Below are 17204 nucleotides of genomic sequence, written 5' to 3'. Positions count from 1 at the left end.
TATGACTGTCTTGCCCTGAATAGCCAAAACTCCACCCTCTATGACAAAATAGTGTTATATCTGTATTTCAATCGGGTCAATTCTCTGAGGCCATCAGACGACATTCGGTGCTTCAGCTCTGCCTCAGCACTTTTAATATTCCCTTTAAACTCCACAAGTTCTCGTGCTTTGGATTTTTTGGTGAATGAGGCATACTGTATGATCTGGCCCCTAAGATCTGCCTTAAGTGCCTCCCAAGCCACGCCCACAGAGGATACTGATGACCAGTTGGTCTCCATATAAACATTGATTTCAGCCTTTAACATTTGTTGGAATTCAAGATTTTGCAAAAGGGATACATTAAAGTGCCAACTATATGATTTCCTTTTTTTTCCCCATATGTGTCAGCACCTCTAAACTCACCAGGGCATGATCTGAGACTCAAATTTTTACAGTTGAGCAATCAACAACAGACAAAATGAGGGACTTAGACTTATATATTAAATCTATTCTAGAATAAATCTTATGGACTGATGAAAAAAATGTATAGTCCCTACCAGATGGGTTCAAAAGTCTCCAAATATCTGTAAGACCAAGATTTTTACACATTCTGTGAAGCGTCAGTTTTGCTCTAGGGGGCTTGCACACTTTTGCTTCACTATGATCAAGGACTGAGTCCATCAAAAGATTAAAGTCTCCTCCTAATATTATATATCATGAGGGGTGCCAGCGGTTTGCAACATCCCTTCCAGATCTATAAAAATGTCCTGATCATCAGCGTTAGGTGCGTAAATATTAGCCATAATAAGACTTTGCCCCTGAATTTCTGCTAAAACAATAATGACTCTTAATTTATCTTTGATCTGTTTGAGACATTTGAATTGTAGATGCTTACTTATCAGTGTATTGACTCCCCTGCTCTAACTTGAGCCAGCACTAAAGAAAACATGTCCACACCATATCTTCCCAAATTTTCCAGCTTCCTGCGGGGAAAGATGCGTTGCCTGAAGAAACAATAGATCATATTTCTTACGCTTAAGAAGAGAAATAACCTTCCTTCTTTACATGGGAAGCCCCAACCCATTCACATTCCACGTGGAGAGAGACAATCCGCTCATATTAACATTTGACATTTTGACATATGAGAAAAAATAGATTGTATGTCAAAAACAAAATTATAAAGACCACATTCCAACATTAGTGCAACAATCAAACCCTGAACTTCCCCCAGAATCAAACAAACAGAAAAAAGAAATGCGCATTAACCCCACGCACGACAGTGCCAACTGGCATCCATCCCTCTAAACTCAAACAGTCCATGTACGCCTACAAGAGCCCCTGCATCAACTTTGCCGTCGGATTGCTCAAGTTCGGTGTTTCAATACAAATTTTGTGAGAGAGAGTTACACAACAACAGATAATATTTAATACAAATTCCAGTCAATAGGTAGAATAAACACAAAGATCATGTAGATTCAGCCACATAACTGTCCCGAAGGTGTGCTATTCCCAGGGTTGGGAGGGTTACTTTTGAAATGTATTCCACTACAGATTACAGAATACATGCTGTAAAATGTCATTTGTAATGTATTCCATTAGATTACTCAAGGTCAGTAATGTATTCTAAATACTTTGGATTACTTCTTCAGCACTGGTAGATTTTTTCACTTGTTTTGACTACAACAAATCTGCAAGTACAGTAAAACAAAATACACATGTTAAAAATACATTCTCTGAAAAACCTAAATATCTTGCATTATTATGCAGTGTTATTTCTAAAACAAGATAAATCAAATTGATCTTGTTTTAAGGATTTTTCTATATTTTTACAGGAAAACAATACAAAATTTATTATTAAGAATACGATTTTTGCCCTAATATCAAAGGTCTTACTAGAAAAAAAGAAATTATGTTCCAACGTGAACTTTCTTGATAAAAAAAATATGATTGTGCCTGGTAATATGTGCAAGTAAAATGGCTAGAAATAGCATTTTAGTTTAGCATAAAGCTGACAATTTATACAAGGTTTATTTCTATTTCTTCTGCTCCAAACTTACTTCAAACGTACTTCTCTGTCTGCTCGTATGAATGTAACACATCATAAGAAAGTGTTTCACTGCTGTTCAAATGCACTTTGGATTGCATCATTTATATGTATAAATGTTTTCCATCTGAAAGGACTAAATATTAAATGAAACAAATGACAATAAAATGCAAAGTAATCTCTTCAGTAATCAAAATACTTTTTGAATGTAACTGTATTCTAATTACCAATTATTTAAACTGTAACTGTAGTGGAAAACTACACTGTCAGTTTCCTCGGACAGTCAAACAAATGTTCAGTGAGCTGGCCCATTCGGCTGCTACATGAGTGCAACAAATGACCTAATCACTCCATTGTCTTGCAAGAAATACTCCACAAAACAATCTCCAGCCAATAGGAGGCATAAGCACAAAGAACATGCAGATTCATCCACTCAACAGTCCCGAAGGATGTTACTCAACAAAACAAACTCCAGCCACTAGGCGGAACCAGCACAAAAAGAAAAAAAAAGGGCACTCAGTTCCTCGAACAGTAAAGTGAAAGTTCAGTGAGTCGTCCATTCGGCTACAACGTGAGTACCACAAAATAACTTACTCACTCCATTGACTTTATGAAGGACATCGCTTGCTGTGGGCATGTAAATGTTTTGCGGCCATCCTTAGCATCTATTCTCAATTTGGCCGAGAACATCAGTGCAAAAGTGACCTTCCGTTGATGTAAGAGTTTCTAGCATTCCTTGAATCGATCACGTTTCTTTCTTGTCGAATTTGCAAAGTCTGGGAACGAGAAAATGCTGTGGTTCTTCCAAAAAAGCTTTCCTTTGCTCACGCAATATGAGATCTTTAACGGATGATCTCAGAAATTTGGCCAGAATTGATCAGGACCTGTCTAACTCAGCGGATCGCCAAGCCGGAACCCTGTGAGCTCGCTCGATTTCCAGCTTATGGCCTGTTATGCCAAGCAGATTCGGAAAAAGCCCATCCATGAATTTCACCATATCCTGACCCTCTTCGTCTTCAGGAATTTTGACGAATCGGACGTTATTCCGCTGGTTGCGGTTCTCCATGTCCTCCAATTTCTCCCAGATGCACTCCAAATCCACCTTGGTTGCTAGCAGATTAGCAGCTAGTTCCCTCTCCGATGACTCCAGGTAACCGATCCGTTTCTTGACATCCCCCACTCTTGTGACCACCTCAGTGAATTTCATCTCCATGGCAGTGATTGATCAACGTATTACAGCAAGATTCTCCAAGTCAGCAATGACTTTCGTCAGCATTGCCGACATGTTCAACAATTCTCGCCAAAATTCCCTCACTTCTCCAGACAAATCGGCTCCCTGGCTCGGGGCCTCAGGGGCATCAGGTTGAGCACGTAAGTGTCTTTTAATGTCTCCAGAGCCTGAGGATTTTGAATTCTTTGACATATTGTCTTCCTAGAACAGTTTTGGAACAGGGTGTATCGAATCTCACCGGTTTATGACATAAAAAGTATTAAAACTAGCCAAGTGCACAGAGCTTGCCATTCACACGTCCGAACCTTGCATGGCTTCACGTGACTCCCCAAGGTTAGACATGTTTTGAGTTTTAGGGATACATAGAAGCTTATTCGTGCTTTCATTTTGTCCCACCTTGATTTCACTTTAGCACGGCTACAATCAGTGCAAAATGCTGCAGCTGGACTTTTGACTCAAACTAGGTCTTTATATCATATTATTCCAGTTTTAGCCTCTTTGCATAGGGTACCAATTCATTTCAGGGTTGATTTTAAGATTTTATTAATTACACATAAGGCATTACATGCGTCAGCACCAGAATATTTTGCAGAACTTTTAAGACCTTATGAAATAGTTGGACCTCTTAGATCTTCTTGTTGTGAAATGTTGGCTGTTCCAAGATCCAAATGCAAAACTAAAGGTGATAGAGTGTTTGTAGTGAAGGCCCCACGATTATGGAAAAGCCTGCCCTGGATCACATGATTCTGTGTCTGTTTTTAAGTCTTGTTTAAAAACTGATTTGTATAGACTTGCTTTTATAACTATTTGAATATGTTGTGTTTTACTGTGTGTGTTTTTGATTTTATGTTTTAGGTGGTAGATAAATAAAAATTATTATAATATGATTATTAGGATACTTATCCTGTTTATCATGTATTATTTACATATAATTATGGCCCAAACTTTCAGGATCAATCAAAGAAAGCTGATTCTGCTATTAGATAACTACTATAAATTTACATGTGGTTCTTTTTTATGAATTCCAGTTCTTCCTGCAGACTTTTGATCTGGATCTCCAGGTTGGCCTTTGTCAGTTTTGTCTGGTCCAGCAAGCGACATAGGTTAGCTATGTCAGCCTCCACACCCTGCCGCATCAGCAACTCATGCTCATATCTGATTGGTGGGGAGATAGGATGTGCAATTAATTAATCAATTATTGTTTAAACATGACCAATGATCTTTGTATAAACAAACTAAAGATATTGCTCTGTATCCATCAAATTGGTTGTCCTGAAGTCACCAGCAGCCAACCTAGAATTGTCGATCTGCAGGATGACGTTGGCAGTTTTAATCTATATTGTAGAACATTGAAATATTAACTTAATAAATCATAACATGTATACTGTAAATGGGGAGCATTCTTATCTGGACTTGAGATTCCCCTTGAATGTTTTGCCATCCGACTAGGGGCCCCCTAAATGTCCGGGGGACCCACGCACAACCTTGGGTTGTTTTCCAGCACTTGATTTGCTTTAAAACGTTCTAATCTCAGCAATGGTATTTCAAATTTCTATAGAATGCGTTCCTTTTGGAATCGGTGTCTGAGACATCCTTTTATTTGAGTGAAGATTAGTGTGCAATATTACATTTTCTGAATGTGTTTAGGTTTTGCAATTTGATAGGGCTTAAAAATCATATCCCTTTCAGTGTTTTAAGGCAGTACAGGTGATGATCTTTGGGAAACTTTATGTATGTGTGTTAGCATGTATTTTATGTCATTTGGTGCTAGTGGATGATTATAGAGGATTTGTCTGACAGGTAACTCCCTGGGAGTGATGTGAGATGATCTCTGACAGTTTCACCACCCTTTATCAGGTCACACGCATCAACTTGCGAAGATCACTCAACAGTAGTGGGTTTTATTTTATTTGATATAATTTGTTATTATTAATAAAAAACAATTATATTATTAAACTGTTTTAAAATTACATGTATACTGTATATGCAGGGTTTTAAAAAGCACAGCAAAATTATACTGATTAAAGTTGTAGGTTACTCATTGTGCAAAAAATTAGAAGAAAATAGTTAAATAAATAAATACTAATAACAGAAAAAGAAAAAAAAGTTTCCACATTTAAACAAATTTAAGTATTAAAAGCAAAAAAAAAAAAATAAATAATAAAAAAAATGAAATAAAAAAAATTCACATGTTAAATACATATTATCATTTAAGTAACTGTGATGCACAACCTGTTTACAATTTTCTTCTAAACAAATTAACTTAAGCCTCTGGAAGACACCAAACTGAATCCTATATCCTGAATCTGAAATTGTTACACTTCAAATGCATCAGAAGTTGATTTTATTGTTGTTGTTTTACATTTAGTATAGTCCTTCATTGACTAATTTTGAACTGTGTTTGCTTGTTTTTCCAGCATCTGTAATTGTTTTAATTACAGTAAACACATTTTGAACTACTTCAGACTCAGAGCACCGTTCAATAGTCTCCTGTCCTATAGTCCCACAAACAAATCTCTTTCCATCACTCTGTCTCAGTGATGTGTTGAGTGTTTGATGTGCACATAGATCACATGTAAGATATATAAGATGAGACTGATATGAATTATTCTCTGTTCATGCACATGCAGGTTTCTGTGCCAACAATGAGCTTTTCTCTTAGGAAATCACTTTACATTTTATGTAATATATGTTATTTATTATATTATCTAGTAATAAAATATTTTATATGATCTACATAATAATATATTATTATAATATTTAATACAAAATAATGCAAAATACAGTTTCATCACAGGTATGAAATATTTAAGGCCAGGAATTGGTGCTTATCTAATTCATAAAGAAATGAATCGGAAATATATAAAGCGAACTGTATAGGACTATCATTACAGGTGAATGATCAGGAGACATGTATTTTAAGCAAGCAGCACACCCTGTCAATGACATAATGTAATATTCTGATTTCATACATTGGAGGGTGGTATGTACTTTTACCACTAGAGGGCGTGCTGAATGCACTATTTAATACCGGTGCAGATCGTCGGTGTTTTCGCCGGGCGCAGTGGCGTGCATCTGTAATCCAAGTTCCTGGGAGGCTGAGTCTGACGGATCGCTTGAGTTCAGGGGTTCTGGGCTGCAGTGGACTATGCCAATCGGGTGTCCGCACTAAGTTCGGTATCGATATGGTGATCCTGTGGGAGCCCGGGATCGCCAGGTCGTCTAAGGAGGGGTGAACCGGCCCAGGTCGGAAACGGAGCAGGTTAAAGCCCCCGTGTCGATCAGTAGTGGGATTGCACCTGTGAATAGACACTGCAGTGCAGCCTGAGCAATACAACGAGACTCAGACTTTTGAGTTTAGGCCTCATATATTCTGTGAGAAATTATCTTACTATAATGGTAAAATATTGACTTTACTTGACTTGTTGTATCTTGCTAATTCTGTAGGCTAAATCTTTAAATTATACAGCACATGTTTTTGATCCTATATTCTAATTACATTTTAATTCTTAAAATTGTATAAGTGGTTTGTAATAATCTTGTGGTATTATTTCTTAAAAATTAAACAGTAAAACAATTTTGTTGTAGAGTATTAAATTCTTCTTCTTCTTTTTTTTTTTTTTTTTTGTTGAATTATTCATTAAAACTTTTCAAGTCAGATGGTGTAACCAACATGCAGGTACACTCTAAATAATACTGGGTTAAAAATAACCCAAACTGCGTTGTTTTTAGCCCAGCCGCTGTTTAAATATGGGACAGAACACCCGTTGGGCTAAACTAACCCAGCAAGTTGGGTTGTTCATTTTAACCCAGCAAATGGGTTATTTATTCAACCCAAATGCTGATTCATTTTCACAGGAATGCTGGGTTAAGATCTCATAAGTGGGTTAATATTTTCAGATTGTTTTCTCCTTAAAAAATATTTTAAAATAAACCACACCATAAACAAATGTGTAAACATGGTAGCTCCTTACATTTTTTTGATGAATATAAATACATGCAATAAGTACATTTTAACTATTTTACAAACGTTTTAATAAACAGCATGTAGAACAATAAAGTAACATTTATAATTAATGTTAAATACACAAGCACTTTTAGATGTAAAGAGTGAAGATGTATTGAAAAAAAAAGAACTTAATTACTGATGTGTTTCTGACTTTTTCTCACTTTCACAGTCATTTAACCACTGGAACCATATGGATTACTTTTATGCTGCATTTTATGGACTTACAGAGCTGAAATATTCTTCTAAAAATCTTCATTTGTGTTCTGCAGAAGAAAGTAAGTTGTACACATCTGGGATGCCATGAGAGTGAGTAAATGATGAGAGAATTTGTATTTTTGGATGTACTATCCTTTTAAATGTTACTTAAAATTCTAGTGTCTATTACTAGAGAACTATTTATGCAAGTAATTAATAAAATCCATAAATTAATTAAATTAAAGCAATAATTCAAAATGATTTATGTGCAGGCCTGTTTTGCTGAGTGTAGGATGTGGGGGAATAAGCTCTTGACATCTCAGCCAGCCGGAAGTACTCCACCATATTTGTTCCAACCTACAAAAAGACATTAAGAAAGAAAATCAAAAAGGTTAAAGAAAGATATCAACCCATAATGCTAACAATCTAACAGTCATCAGAATACTGGGAGCATGATTAATAAATGTAAACGTGTCTGTGCCATGACAGATCGAAGTTTGCACCAGTTTGTGATTTTTCACACAAGTGTTTGAATCACTGGTGATGGGTTTAAAGTAACGGTGCAGACAGGGTGATAAAAGGTATGAACAAATTAATCATGTTGGTGATTTATTTTGGATTCAGAATGGCAAATTTCGCTGAAAGGAGACGTTTGCATTGCTAAAATTTTTTTAAAAAATCAGAAAAAGTAAATAAACCTATTCAGTGTCCAGTGGGCATTGCAGTCTAGCAAAGCCAAAACTCATGAAGTTACTCAAACTAGTGTGACATCTAATAACAGTTGATGTCATATGAGCTGTCCAGTTCTGATTATGGAACTGTATCTTTGCATTTTCTGGTGTACATTAATGATATAATTGGTCAAAACACGGACACAAACGGAATAAATTCCCAATTTGTCAGCTGGGTTTTGTCATGGGGGTGGGGAGAGGGGTGAATGACCCAGTAGTGAAAATGACCCAGCCACTTACCCAGCGGCTGGGTTACACAAAAACTACCAGTCATTGAGAAAATAACCCAATAAAATGACCCAACAGGCCCAACCCAGAGTTTGGGTCCAAAAAATAACCCAACATTTTTTAGAGTGTAGCTACATTGTTGTCATGTGAGAAATAAACCATAAAACAGAGAAGACCCCCTTAGACTCATGTGACTGTTTTTTAATATCTGATATTTTGAATTTTTTTATGACAAAAACGTAAAATGGAGTAACCCTAAGAAACCATTTTGATATCTGTGACTCAAAAATGTATATTTGTAGAAAGAAAAAAAAAAATCTTTACCTTGAAAAATATGTTTGAAAACTTTTCTGAAACTAATCATGAAGTTCTGTACACTCGTGTGTATTCAATGTGCAAGGAAAGTATTTTAATACCTTTTACTTGATAATTACACCAGTTGAGATTTAAAGTCATTAAAGATATTAAATAAATTTCTTTGTAGAAAATGTTATGAATGTTTTTACAAATTTATGAAACCAACATAGAAATATTACATTTCTACAAACTTTACACATGTGTTTTAAACTACCTGTAGATTTGTAAAAGATTTCTCATTTTCAAAATCTCTGACATCCTTATTTGTCCAAGCCTTGTTTTCAATCGCAGAAATTAAATATGGACTTCTACCATAAGGTTGATTGACTGTTGATGGTTTAGACTGAGAATTCATTTTAATTCATTCATTTAATTAAAGTGTTTTTATATGATTAGAAGATGGTTATTCTAAAGATAATATATTCTGCTCCCACGACAAAGATCATAGTGTTCAGACAAAAAAGAAACACAAGAGTTGTACTTTTTTTTTTTTACAGTTTTATTTTCAGAGGCAGGCTTTTCTCAAAACACAAAGTTTAATCAAGTTTTCTTTTTGAAAAAATGGTTTCCTTGTTCGCAATACCACAAGTGACGTGTTAATACGTGTCACTTAAAACGTGATAAAATGTGTGTGTGTTTGGATGTTGTCTCAGAAAAGCAGGCTGCTCTGGCTTTAGTTAATAGTAGGTACGATGTGTGGTGATGGTGTTGGTGGTCTGCTTTATCGGGATTGCTGGTCCACCAGCAGGGACATTTTTAGATCCACCTGAGGAGACACTTGAAGATCCACCTGAGGGGACATTTTGAGATCCACCTGAAGAGTGAAAGAGAAAAGAGAAAGAGTTAATGCATAATGTACAACATAGATTGAGTACCTGAAACTGACCATTCCCCCAAAGAGAGATTAAAATTACCTTGCACTTGAGTCCTAGAAGACAAAGAAGAAAATATACATTAGTGAAGTCATTTCAGATGATTATGTAACATAAGACCCATGATCCATGTCTTGTGACACTCAACAACTCTTATGAATAAAAAGGTAAACTGACTTAATGTCCTGATTTTCCAGGAGGCTTCTGTAGGTGGCGATCTCCTGCTCCAGACGGCTCTTGATGTCCAGCAGTGCTGCATAGTCTAGACCCTGTTGTTCAATGCTAGCCCGCAACTGACGCAGCTCTGCTTCCAGCATGTTGATGTGCTTCTGGAAGCCTGCTAGCATAGCACTGTGTCTAGCCTTTGTGTCTGCCAGTGAGCTCTCCAGTGACGCTTTCTGTATGGGTGATGAGAACGCATTTATTCATAGACATTGTAAAATCTGTTCATCCATTTTTAAATCAAATCTTGTCAAATAATTTTACTGTTTAAAAATTGACCCATATATGACTTATGTCATCTCACCATGCTAAATTGAGACTGTAGCTCAATCTCCAGCCTTTGCAAAGTCTTTCGCAGATCTGTAATCTGTGACTTGGAGGTTTGTATGGTCTCTGTCCTGATGGCCACCTCTTTGCTTAATTGTGCTGTCTATAAGAGAGAGAGAAAGAAACTAACAAAATGTTATTTACAGAACTTTATGTCATTAATCAAATAGAAAGAGACAGAGACAGAGCAAGTCTGACCTTTTCATTAAACCAGGCTCCCTGTTCTTTGCGGTGTTTCTCTATGATGGCCTCATAATGAGCACGTATTTCCTCCAAAACCTTGTTGAGGTCTTGCTGAGGAGCAGCGTCCACCTCCACATTCACTGTGCCTGTCAGCTGAGACCTCAGTGCTGCCAACTCCTGTAACCAATGAATTTTTGTTAAAATAATTTATGTATATTACACCATGAAAGTCTGCAACTGAATTACGAGAGTTTTTAAGCTGTTGCATGACAATGATTTGGCTTTCCTTACTTGGATTTGTTTACAAAGCATTTTTCAATATTAACTCAGTTCCATAGTCAGGTCTTCACTAGATCTTGTCTATCATGTGTAATGAGATTCTCCTCATAATGAGCCTTTGCACTTTATAGCAGTATCCTTTAAGATCAATCACACAGCTGATTTTGCTACTGGAAAACTACTACAAACCTCCTTGTGGTTCTTTTTCATAAATTCCAGTTCATCCTTCAGGCCTTTGATCTGCATCTCTAGGTCACTCTTTGTCATTTTCGTCTGGTCCAGCAAGCGATGCATGTTAGCAATGTCAGCCTCCACACACTGCCGCATAGCTAACTCATGCTCATATCTGATTGATGGAGAGGTAGGATGGGAATGAAATCATCTATCATTATTTTAAACATGAACCATCATCTATGTAAAACCAAGCTAAAGCTATTGCACTGTATCCTTCAAACTGTGGTTGTATCTAAATGCAGTGGAATGTTCTCTACATTGTTTGAGAGAACTCACTTTATCCTGAAGTCATCAGCGGCCAACCTAGAGTTGTCGATCTGCAGGAGGATGTTGGCATTGTTGATGGTAGCAGTTTTAATCTGTAAAGTAGAACATTAATTAATAAATGTAATAAATCAGGACATATACAGTATAAAGATTCCAGTAATACATAGATCGTCAGATTCTGAGAAAAACTGACCTTTTGGGAATCCACCATTATCAAAACAAAATTCTGTCTGAGAATATAAGTTTGCCACAGTGTTGCAAACCCTTTCAAAATGTTTCTGATTTCTTAAGTTATCTTTAATATGGGAACAGTTTGAAATTTATTGCAAGTATTCTCAACTATACTTTTTATTGTCCTTCCTCTTTATTTGGTCATCATTGAGAGTACTTAAAGAGATATTTTCTTATTAATACAAGTTAAGCTGAATCGACAGCATTTTTGGCATAATGTTGATTGCCACAAAATGTATTTCAACTTGTCCATTCGAGGTTACAGAGTAAATGAGAGTAACACAAATACAATTTTTTGAGAGTTTAAATGCAGAAATGTGAAGCAGTTACTTAAATTCTTCTGTTAAAACGTGTGTATTATTTGAGCTGTAGTTGTTTAAATCGTCATTTTTGCAGTCATTTTGGGGTTTTAGGTTTATGGCATTACGTCATAATGGCAACAAAGTTGTAGAATTTGATATTACTTTACACAGAAAAGGTTAGTAAGTTATTTTATCACACTAAAATCATGTTAACATGCATATTGTTTTGGTCTTTTAGCTATAATTTTGAAATGGTGAGTATTTTAAGGATTGGCCCCATTCACTTTCATTGTAAGTGCCTCACTTTGACCTCGATTAGTAGAAGCTATTTTTTTGTGCTAATCAACATTATTCCATAAATGCTGTTGATTGAGCCTACCTTATATTGAACACGGAATATTCCTTGAAGTGAATGTCTACAATCTACTTAGAGTACCTAAAATAATTTCAACTTGCACTACATTTGGTCTTTCCTTTATGTGTCATATTCATTAGAATCTCAGACATCAGACAGTATTTTTGAATCATAATTTACCTTTTCCTTCAAGTCCTTGATGTTGTTCCAGTAGGCACTATAGTCCCTCGGTGCAGCCGGCCCCTTCTTCTCATAGTACTCGCGAATCAGCTTTTCTAGATTGGCATTGGCAGCCTCCAGAGAGCGCACTTTCTGTAGGAAAGCAGCCAGACGGTCATTCAGGTTCTGCATGGTGGCCTTCTCATTCAGCTGGATGTAGTCACCATCCCCTCCATAGCAGCCTCCTGGCATAATGCCTGCACCGAATCCTCCACCATATCCTCCACCATAACCACCGTATCCCCCACCTCCTCCAATTCTGGAATGCATAGAGGAGGAAGAGATGCGAGTGCTTCCTCCAAAACCACCACCATACACACTGTGGGCTTTTTGTGGAGAGGCTCTCATACCACTTAGACTCCGAAAGACTATGGACTTTGACGGCATTGTCTTGGGACCTTGGGAGGATGGCAGATGCAGAGATGAAATAAATACAAGGAAGAGGATGGTAACTTTGAGCCCAACTCTGTCTTCTTATGTAGTTGGATCTTGAAGGCGGTTTCTGCACATTGTGGATGGGAGAGGGAGGGTGTGTGTATGAGTGTGTCAGACCCTGCTGCAACCACTAGCAGAGCTAGGATTCAGTTTTCCACCCTAGTGAGGAAACGGCAAAGGAATGTCATTCTGTGTGTTCATATGCACTCCTGCAATCTCCTCACCCTTAAGATTTCAATGGAGGGAGTGCAATAAGGCTACTTGGCTTATGACACACACGAAGTGTATACAGGTGTGTGTGCATGAGTGTTCAATTTTGTGCCAGCTTTCCTCCCTTTTTCAATTAGTGTCAGAAAAATTAGGCCAAACCTGTCATTCCAGAATAGTGTGTATAGTTTTTTTTATTAACTTTTAAGTTGTGTATTAAGCAGAAAGGCAATATAAACTAATCAGAAACTAAAGAATGATTCAAAGAGTGAAACAGTAAAGTACAAGTATTTGTTCTCAAGCTGCAGATATGAGTAGGAACTCACAATCTGAAACCAAGAGGACATTTGTGTCCTGTTTGCAATGAAAATCAATGAAAAATAGTTTTTGTTTGCTCTGTCTCTCCTGCAGTGTCTGAAGAATATTTTACCCTAGAACCTGCTGATCTATTTTTCATACCAACAGTAGCTGGTATAACCTCAGATTGTATTCATGCTTTTAATTTGATTTAGAATGTTAGAAGGTCGACAACGGCATTTCAAAATCATATTTATATGTTCATGTGTTCCTAGAGGACTGTCTGAGCTTGTCTAACATATACACTTGATCTGCACTGAAAAAAATATTTTGTGGTACTGTAAATACAGCAAAAAAAGAAAAAAGAAAAATGTAAATAATAAAAAAAATTAAGTACTTTTTACACTGAATAAGTTAGTTTAAGAGTGAACTTGAAAATATGATCTGTTAAATTTACTAGTAATTTCTGCATGGAAATTGTTTCCTATAGGTTTTTTTTTTTTTTTTTTTTTTTTTTTTAGGTAGATCTCACTCAAATGTTTTTCAGTGTGGGCATTGCAAATGTCAGTTGAAGAAGGAAGATACAGCCACCTATGGTGATAGTTATTACATTTCATGTTGTTGTGCAACTTCTAATGTTCTGTGTCCAGTGTTTCAACTTTCCATGTTTTTTTTTTTTTTAAACATTTGTAATTTAGCATTTTAAAACATCCCTATATGCTCTTGACATTCAGGTCTGTTGTTCAGTACATTTTAGTCAGTATTTCCCTTTCTGGGTGGTACTTTTGGTAACTTTAATTATGTATGTGTGTCATATGAGATAATCTCCAGCTATTTCACCACCCTTTCACCAGGTCACATGCATCAACCTGGGTACCACACTCACCAACAATGATTAAGTTTTATTGAATAATTTTACTTTATTTTTATTTTTTTATTACATGCATGTATTTAGGTGCAACAGAGGTGTTAGGATACAGTAAGGATAAATTATACTGAAGCTAAAGTATGGGTAATGTGTCAAACTTTTTCTCAATTAAAAATGAAAATGATCCACCCAGAAACATAACAGAAAAATAAAAAGGTTTAGAATAGAAAAGAAGAGACCAAAGACAGGTTCTCATTAAAGTAACTTTGATGCACAAACTTTGTAAAGTAACTTGTTTAATCACAATTTTCGATTTATATTTCAAGTTATTCAAGAATAAAATCTAATTAAATGCAATTTGTCCTTTTTAAAGATCTCAGACACACCAGATGTAAATCTGATCCTGAAACCACATTTTCATTCGCCATCAGCAGCTTTTGTTCTTTTACATTTAAGTTGTTTGTAGTCTATAGTTGTTGACTGTGTTCGCCTTATTCAGCAATGGTTAGGCTATAATTTAAACACACGACTGCCGATGAGACGTCTTTACAATGACGACAGACCATAATTGTGGTCAATTACATTTTATCTGGAAAAGAAATATATATGTTGAGTAGCATGTGAGTAGTCTACTCTGAAAGTCTAAATGAAATATTAAACTGTGCTTGTGTGCCAATCAAGTTTCTTTATTCTAAATCTGTCAAGAGTGAGAGACAAAAAGGGAGATAATATTCTGATTTCATACACTAGAGGGTGCTGAATGCATTATTTAATACCGGTGCAGATCGTCGGTGTTTTCGCCAAGCGCAGTGGCGTGCATCTGTAATCCAAGTTACTGGGAGGCTGCGTCTGATGGATCGCTTGAGCTCAGGGGTTCTGGGCTGCAGTGGACTATGCCGATCGGGTGTCCGCATCAAGTTCGGTATCGATATGGTGTTCCTGCGGGAGCCTGGGACCACCAGGTCGCTTAAAAAGGGTGAACCGGCCCAGGTCGGGAACTGAGCAAGTCAAAGTCCCCGTGTCGATCAGTGGTGCTATTGCACCTGTGAATAGACCGTGCTGCCTGAGCAATACAACGAGACTCAGACTTTTGGATTTTTACAGTTTTTAATGTGAAAAATTATACTGAACAAACAACTATAAAAAAAAAAAAAAAAAACGTATGGACAAAAAATGTTAAATGAGCAAATGTTTGCTTGTAATGAACTATGAATGATGTGGGGAATATTCAACATTAATTAGGAGAAACCCTCAGTCTGTTCACAAATTAAAGCAATTACTAGGACAGTTTTTATTGTGCATTTTGCAATGTATCTTATATGTTAATATGACCCTCACCTCTAAAGTCCCAGAGTTTCAACATGACAAAATGCAACACTTATACAACCTCCCCCTGGAAAACGTGAAATTTCTTCCCAAGACCCATAACAGCATCTCATGACCAAGAGGGGGAGCCCGAAACAGGCAGGTAAACCATGGAGAGCTGAACAAGCCAAAAACTGAAACTGAGAGAAAATTCCTTTTATTTACTCACCCTTATGCATTCCAAACCTATGCTGTTATTTTTCTGTGAACATTGAAGAGAAACTTTGAAGAATCTTTACTCAGCTCTTTTCCATACTGGAACAGTTTATAGTGACCATGAATGTCAAGCACCGAAAAAAAGAAAAAAGAAAAAGAAAAAAGGTTGTTGCCAATATGACCTGCACTAAGTCAATTGCTTATAATCTTCCCCTCTGCTGAAGATTTGACATCTTATTCTCATTTGAGTTCCGATACAACAATAGCATGTTTACACAGCAGGTTTGATGTCATAACACCAAACACCACTGGTTCTCGTTTGTCACATGACGGATTAATTATATGCGTAATGAAGAATGGGATTTAAGAGCAGTAGCAAAGGAGAAGATTTTCAGTGAATAATATTTTACATTTGAAGGCTTTAAATATAAATTATAAAAGTTGGTTTGATCATATCAGCAGCATTGTGTATTGTAGTGCAGAGAAAAACATTATTAATGAATGATTGCAGTGATATAAAAAAAAAAAAAAAAAAAAAAAAGCATTTCCATGTAGCCTATATAAAAGTATAGATCAATGTTGATATGACACATGACGTATATGACATTGTTAACTCATGTGTACGAAATAGATTTCCTTGCTTCCATATAAAACACAAAAGATCTTTGGAACTTTCTGAAATCATGTTAGGATAACATGAATCATGTTTTCACAAACTTTAGATTGCATGCCAGCTCGAGTGCACGCTGTCATTGAAGAAAAATAGGGACAACAGGAACTAAGAAATTCTGAAATTAAAGTTTTCAATTCAACTTTTCACTTAAATTTCTATGCTGATAACAGTCATACTGTACATGCTGAAATAATGTGTTAGGAAAAAGTATATAAATTTAGAAAACTGTAAAATAGAAGTATTTTCACACGTGACAAGCTACTGTAATCTAGTTACTGAATTTCAATGAAAGTAATTACTTTTAAGTATATTACTTGGGTTACAAATATTCCTAAAAAAATATTATTTATTTGTAATGCAATTAAATTGTGAATTCACATGTTCATATGTACGTCTGTTTGTGTTTCTGTGACAGCTTAAGTGTGTGCGACAATGAACAAGGAGAAAATAGACATTATTTTGAATTTGTTAAATGGAAAAACAAAATTTTTGTGACAAAAGTTTTAGAAAGTAACTTAAAAGTAAATTAATTAGTAATGTGATTACTTTTCAATGACGTAATCAGTAAGGCAATCAGATTAAAATTTTAAAGAAGTAGTTAGTAATTTTTAGTGGATTCCTTTTTTTTAGTAACTTACCCAACACTGCTCATAAGGGAAACGTCACTCACTTTTATTCTGAACCACGAAAACGTCAGTCTTTTGACGTTCTCACATCAGTTTGGAAGATTCCATAATTTTATTGTCCTTTTGTCATTTTTTTGAGTTGCAGCTTGGACATTCCACAGAAACAATCCCACAGAAAACAAAATAAAAATAAAATTATTAATGTAATTTCATTTTTAACATTTTAACTTTTAACCTTGATCAAATAATAGTATCTTCCAAAATGAGTTGAATAAAGCAACAGAGTGATGCAGGATAAAAGTCGCTAGAGTG

The 17204-nt window shown here is 35.9% G+C and overlaps 1 protein-coding gene across 2 annotated transcripts in view; it reads right to left on the bottom strand.

Moving 5' to 3' along the window:
* The window catches only part of LOC127425826 (keratin, type I cytoskeletal 19-like), a 55120-nt gene extending 42358 nt beyond the window's left edge, over positions 1–12762 (bottom strand). The window contains exons 1-8 of one of the 2 annotated variants that reach the window (XM_051672111.1): positions 12227–12742; positions 11168–11250; positions 10847–11003; positions 10394–10555; positions 10173–10298; positions 9824–10044; positions 9689–9702; positions 9260–9588 (exon numbers count right to left, since the gene is read on the bottom strand). In XM_051672111.1, coding sequence (XP_051528071.1) covers positions 9452–9588; positions 9689–9702; positions 9824–10044; positions 10173–10298; positions 10394–10555; positions 10847–11003; positions 11168–11250; positions 12227–12652 — 1326 coding nt within the window. In that variant the 5' untranslated portion in view covers positions 12653–12742 and the 3' untranslated portion in view covers positions 9260–9451. Of the gene's footprint in view, positions 1–9259; positions 9589–9688; positions 9703–9823; positions 10045–10172; positions 10299–10393; positions 10556–10846; positions 11004–11167; positions 11251–12226 lie in introns of those variants that run through there. The other variant, XM_051672112.1, reaches the window with a different exon arrangement.
* Positions 12763–17204: the final 4442 nt, after the last annotated feature.

This window comes from Myxocyprinus asiaticus, chromosome 35 (assembly GCF_019703515.2).
Source record: "Myxocyprinus asiaticus isolate MX2 ecotype Aquarium Trade chromosome 35, UBuf_Myxa_2, whole genome shotgun sequence".
In the NCBI taxonomy this organism is placed as follows: Eukaryota; Metazoa; Chordata; class Actinopteri; order Cypriniformes; family Catostomidae; genus Myxocyprinus; species Myxocyprinus asiaticus.
The sequence above is the reverse complement of the archived record's forward strand: the minus strand, read 5'-3'. Positions and strand labels throughout refer to the sequence as shown.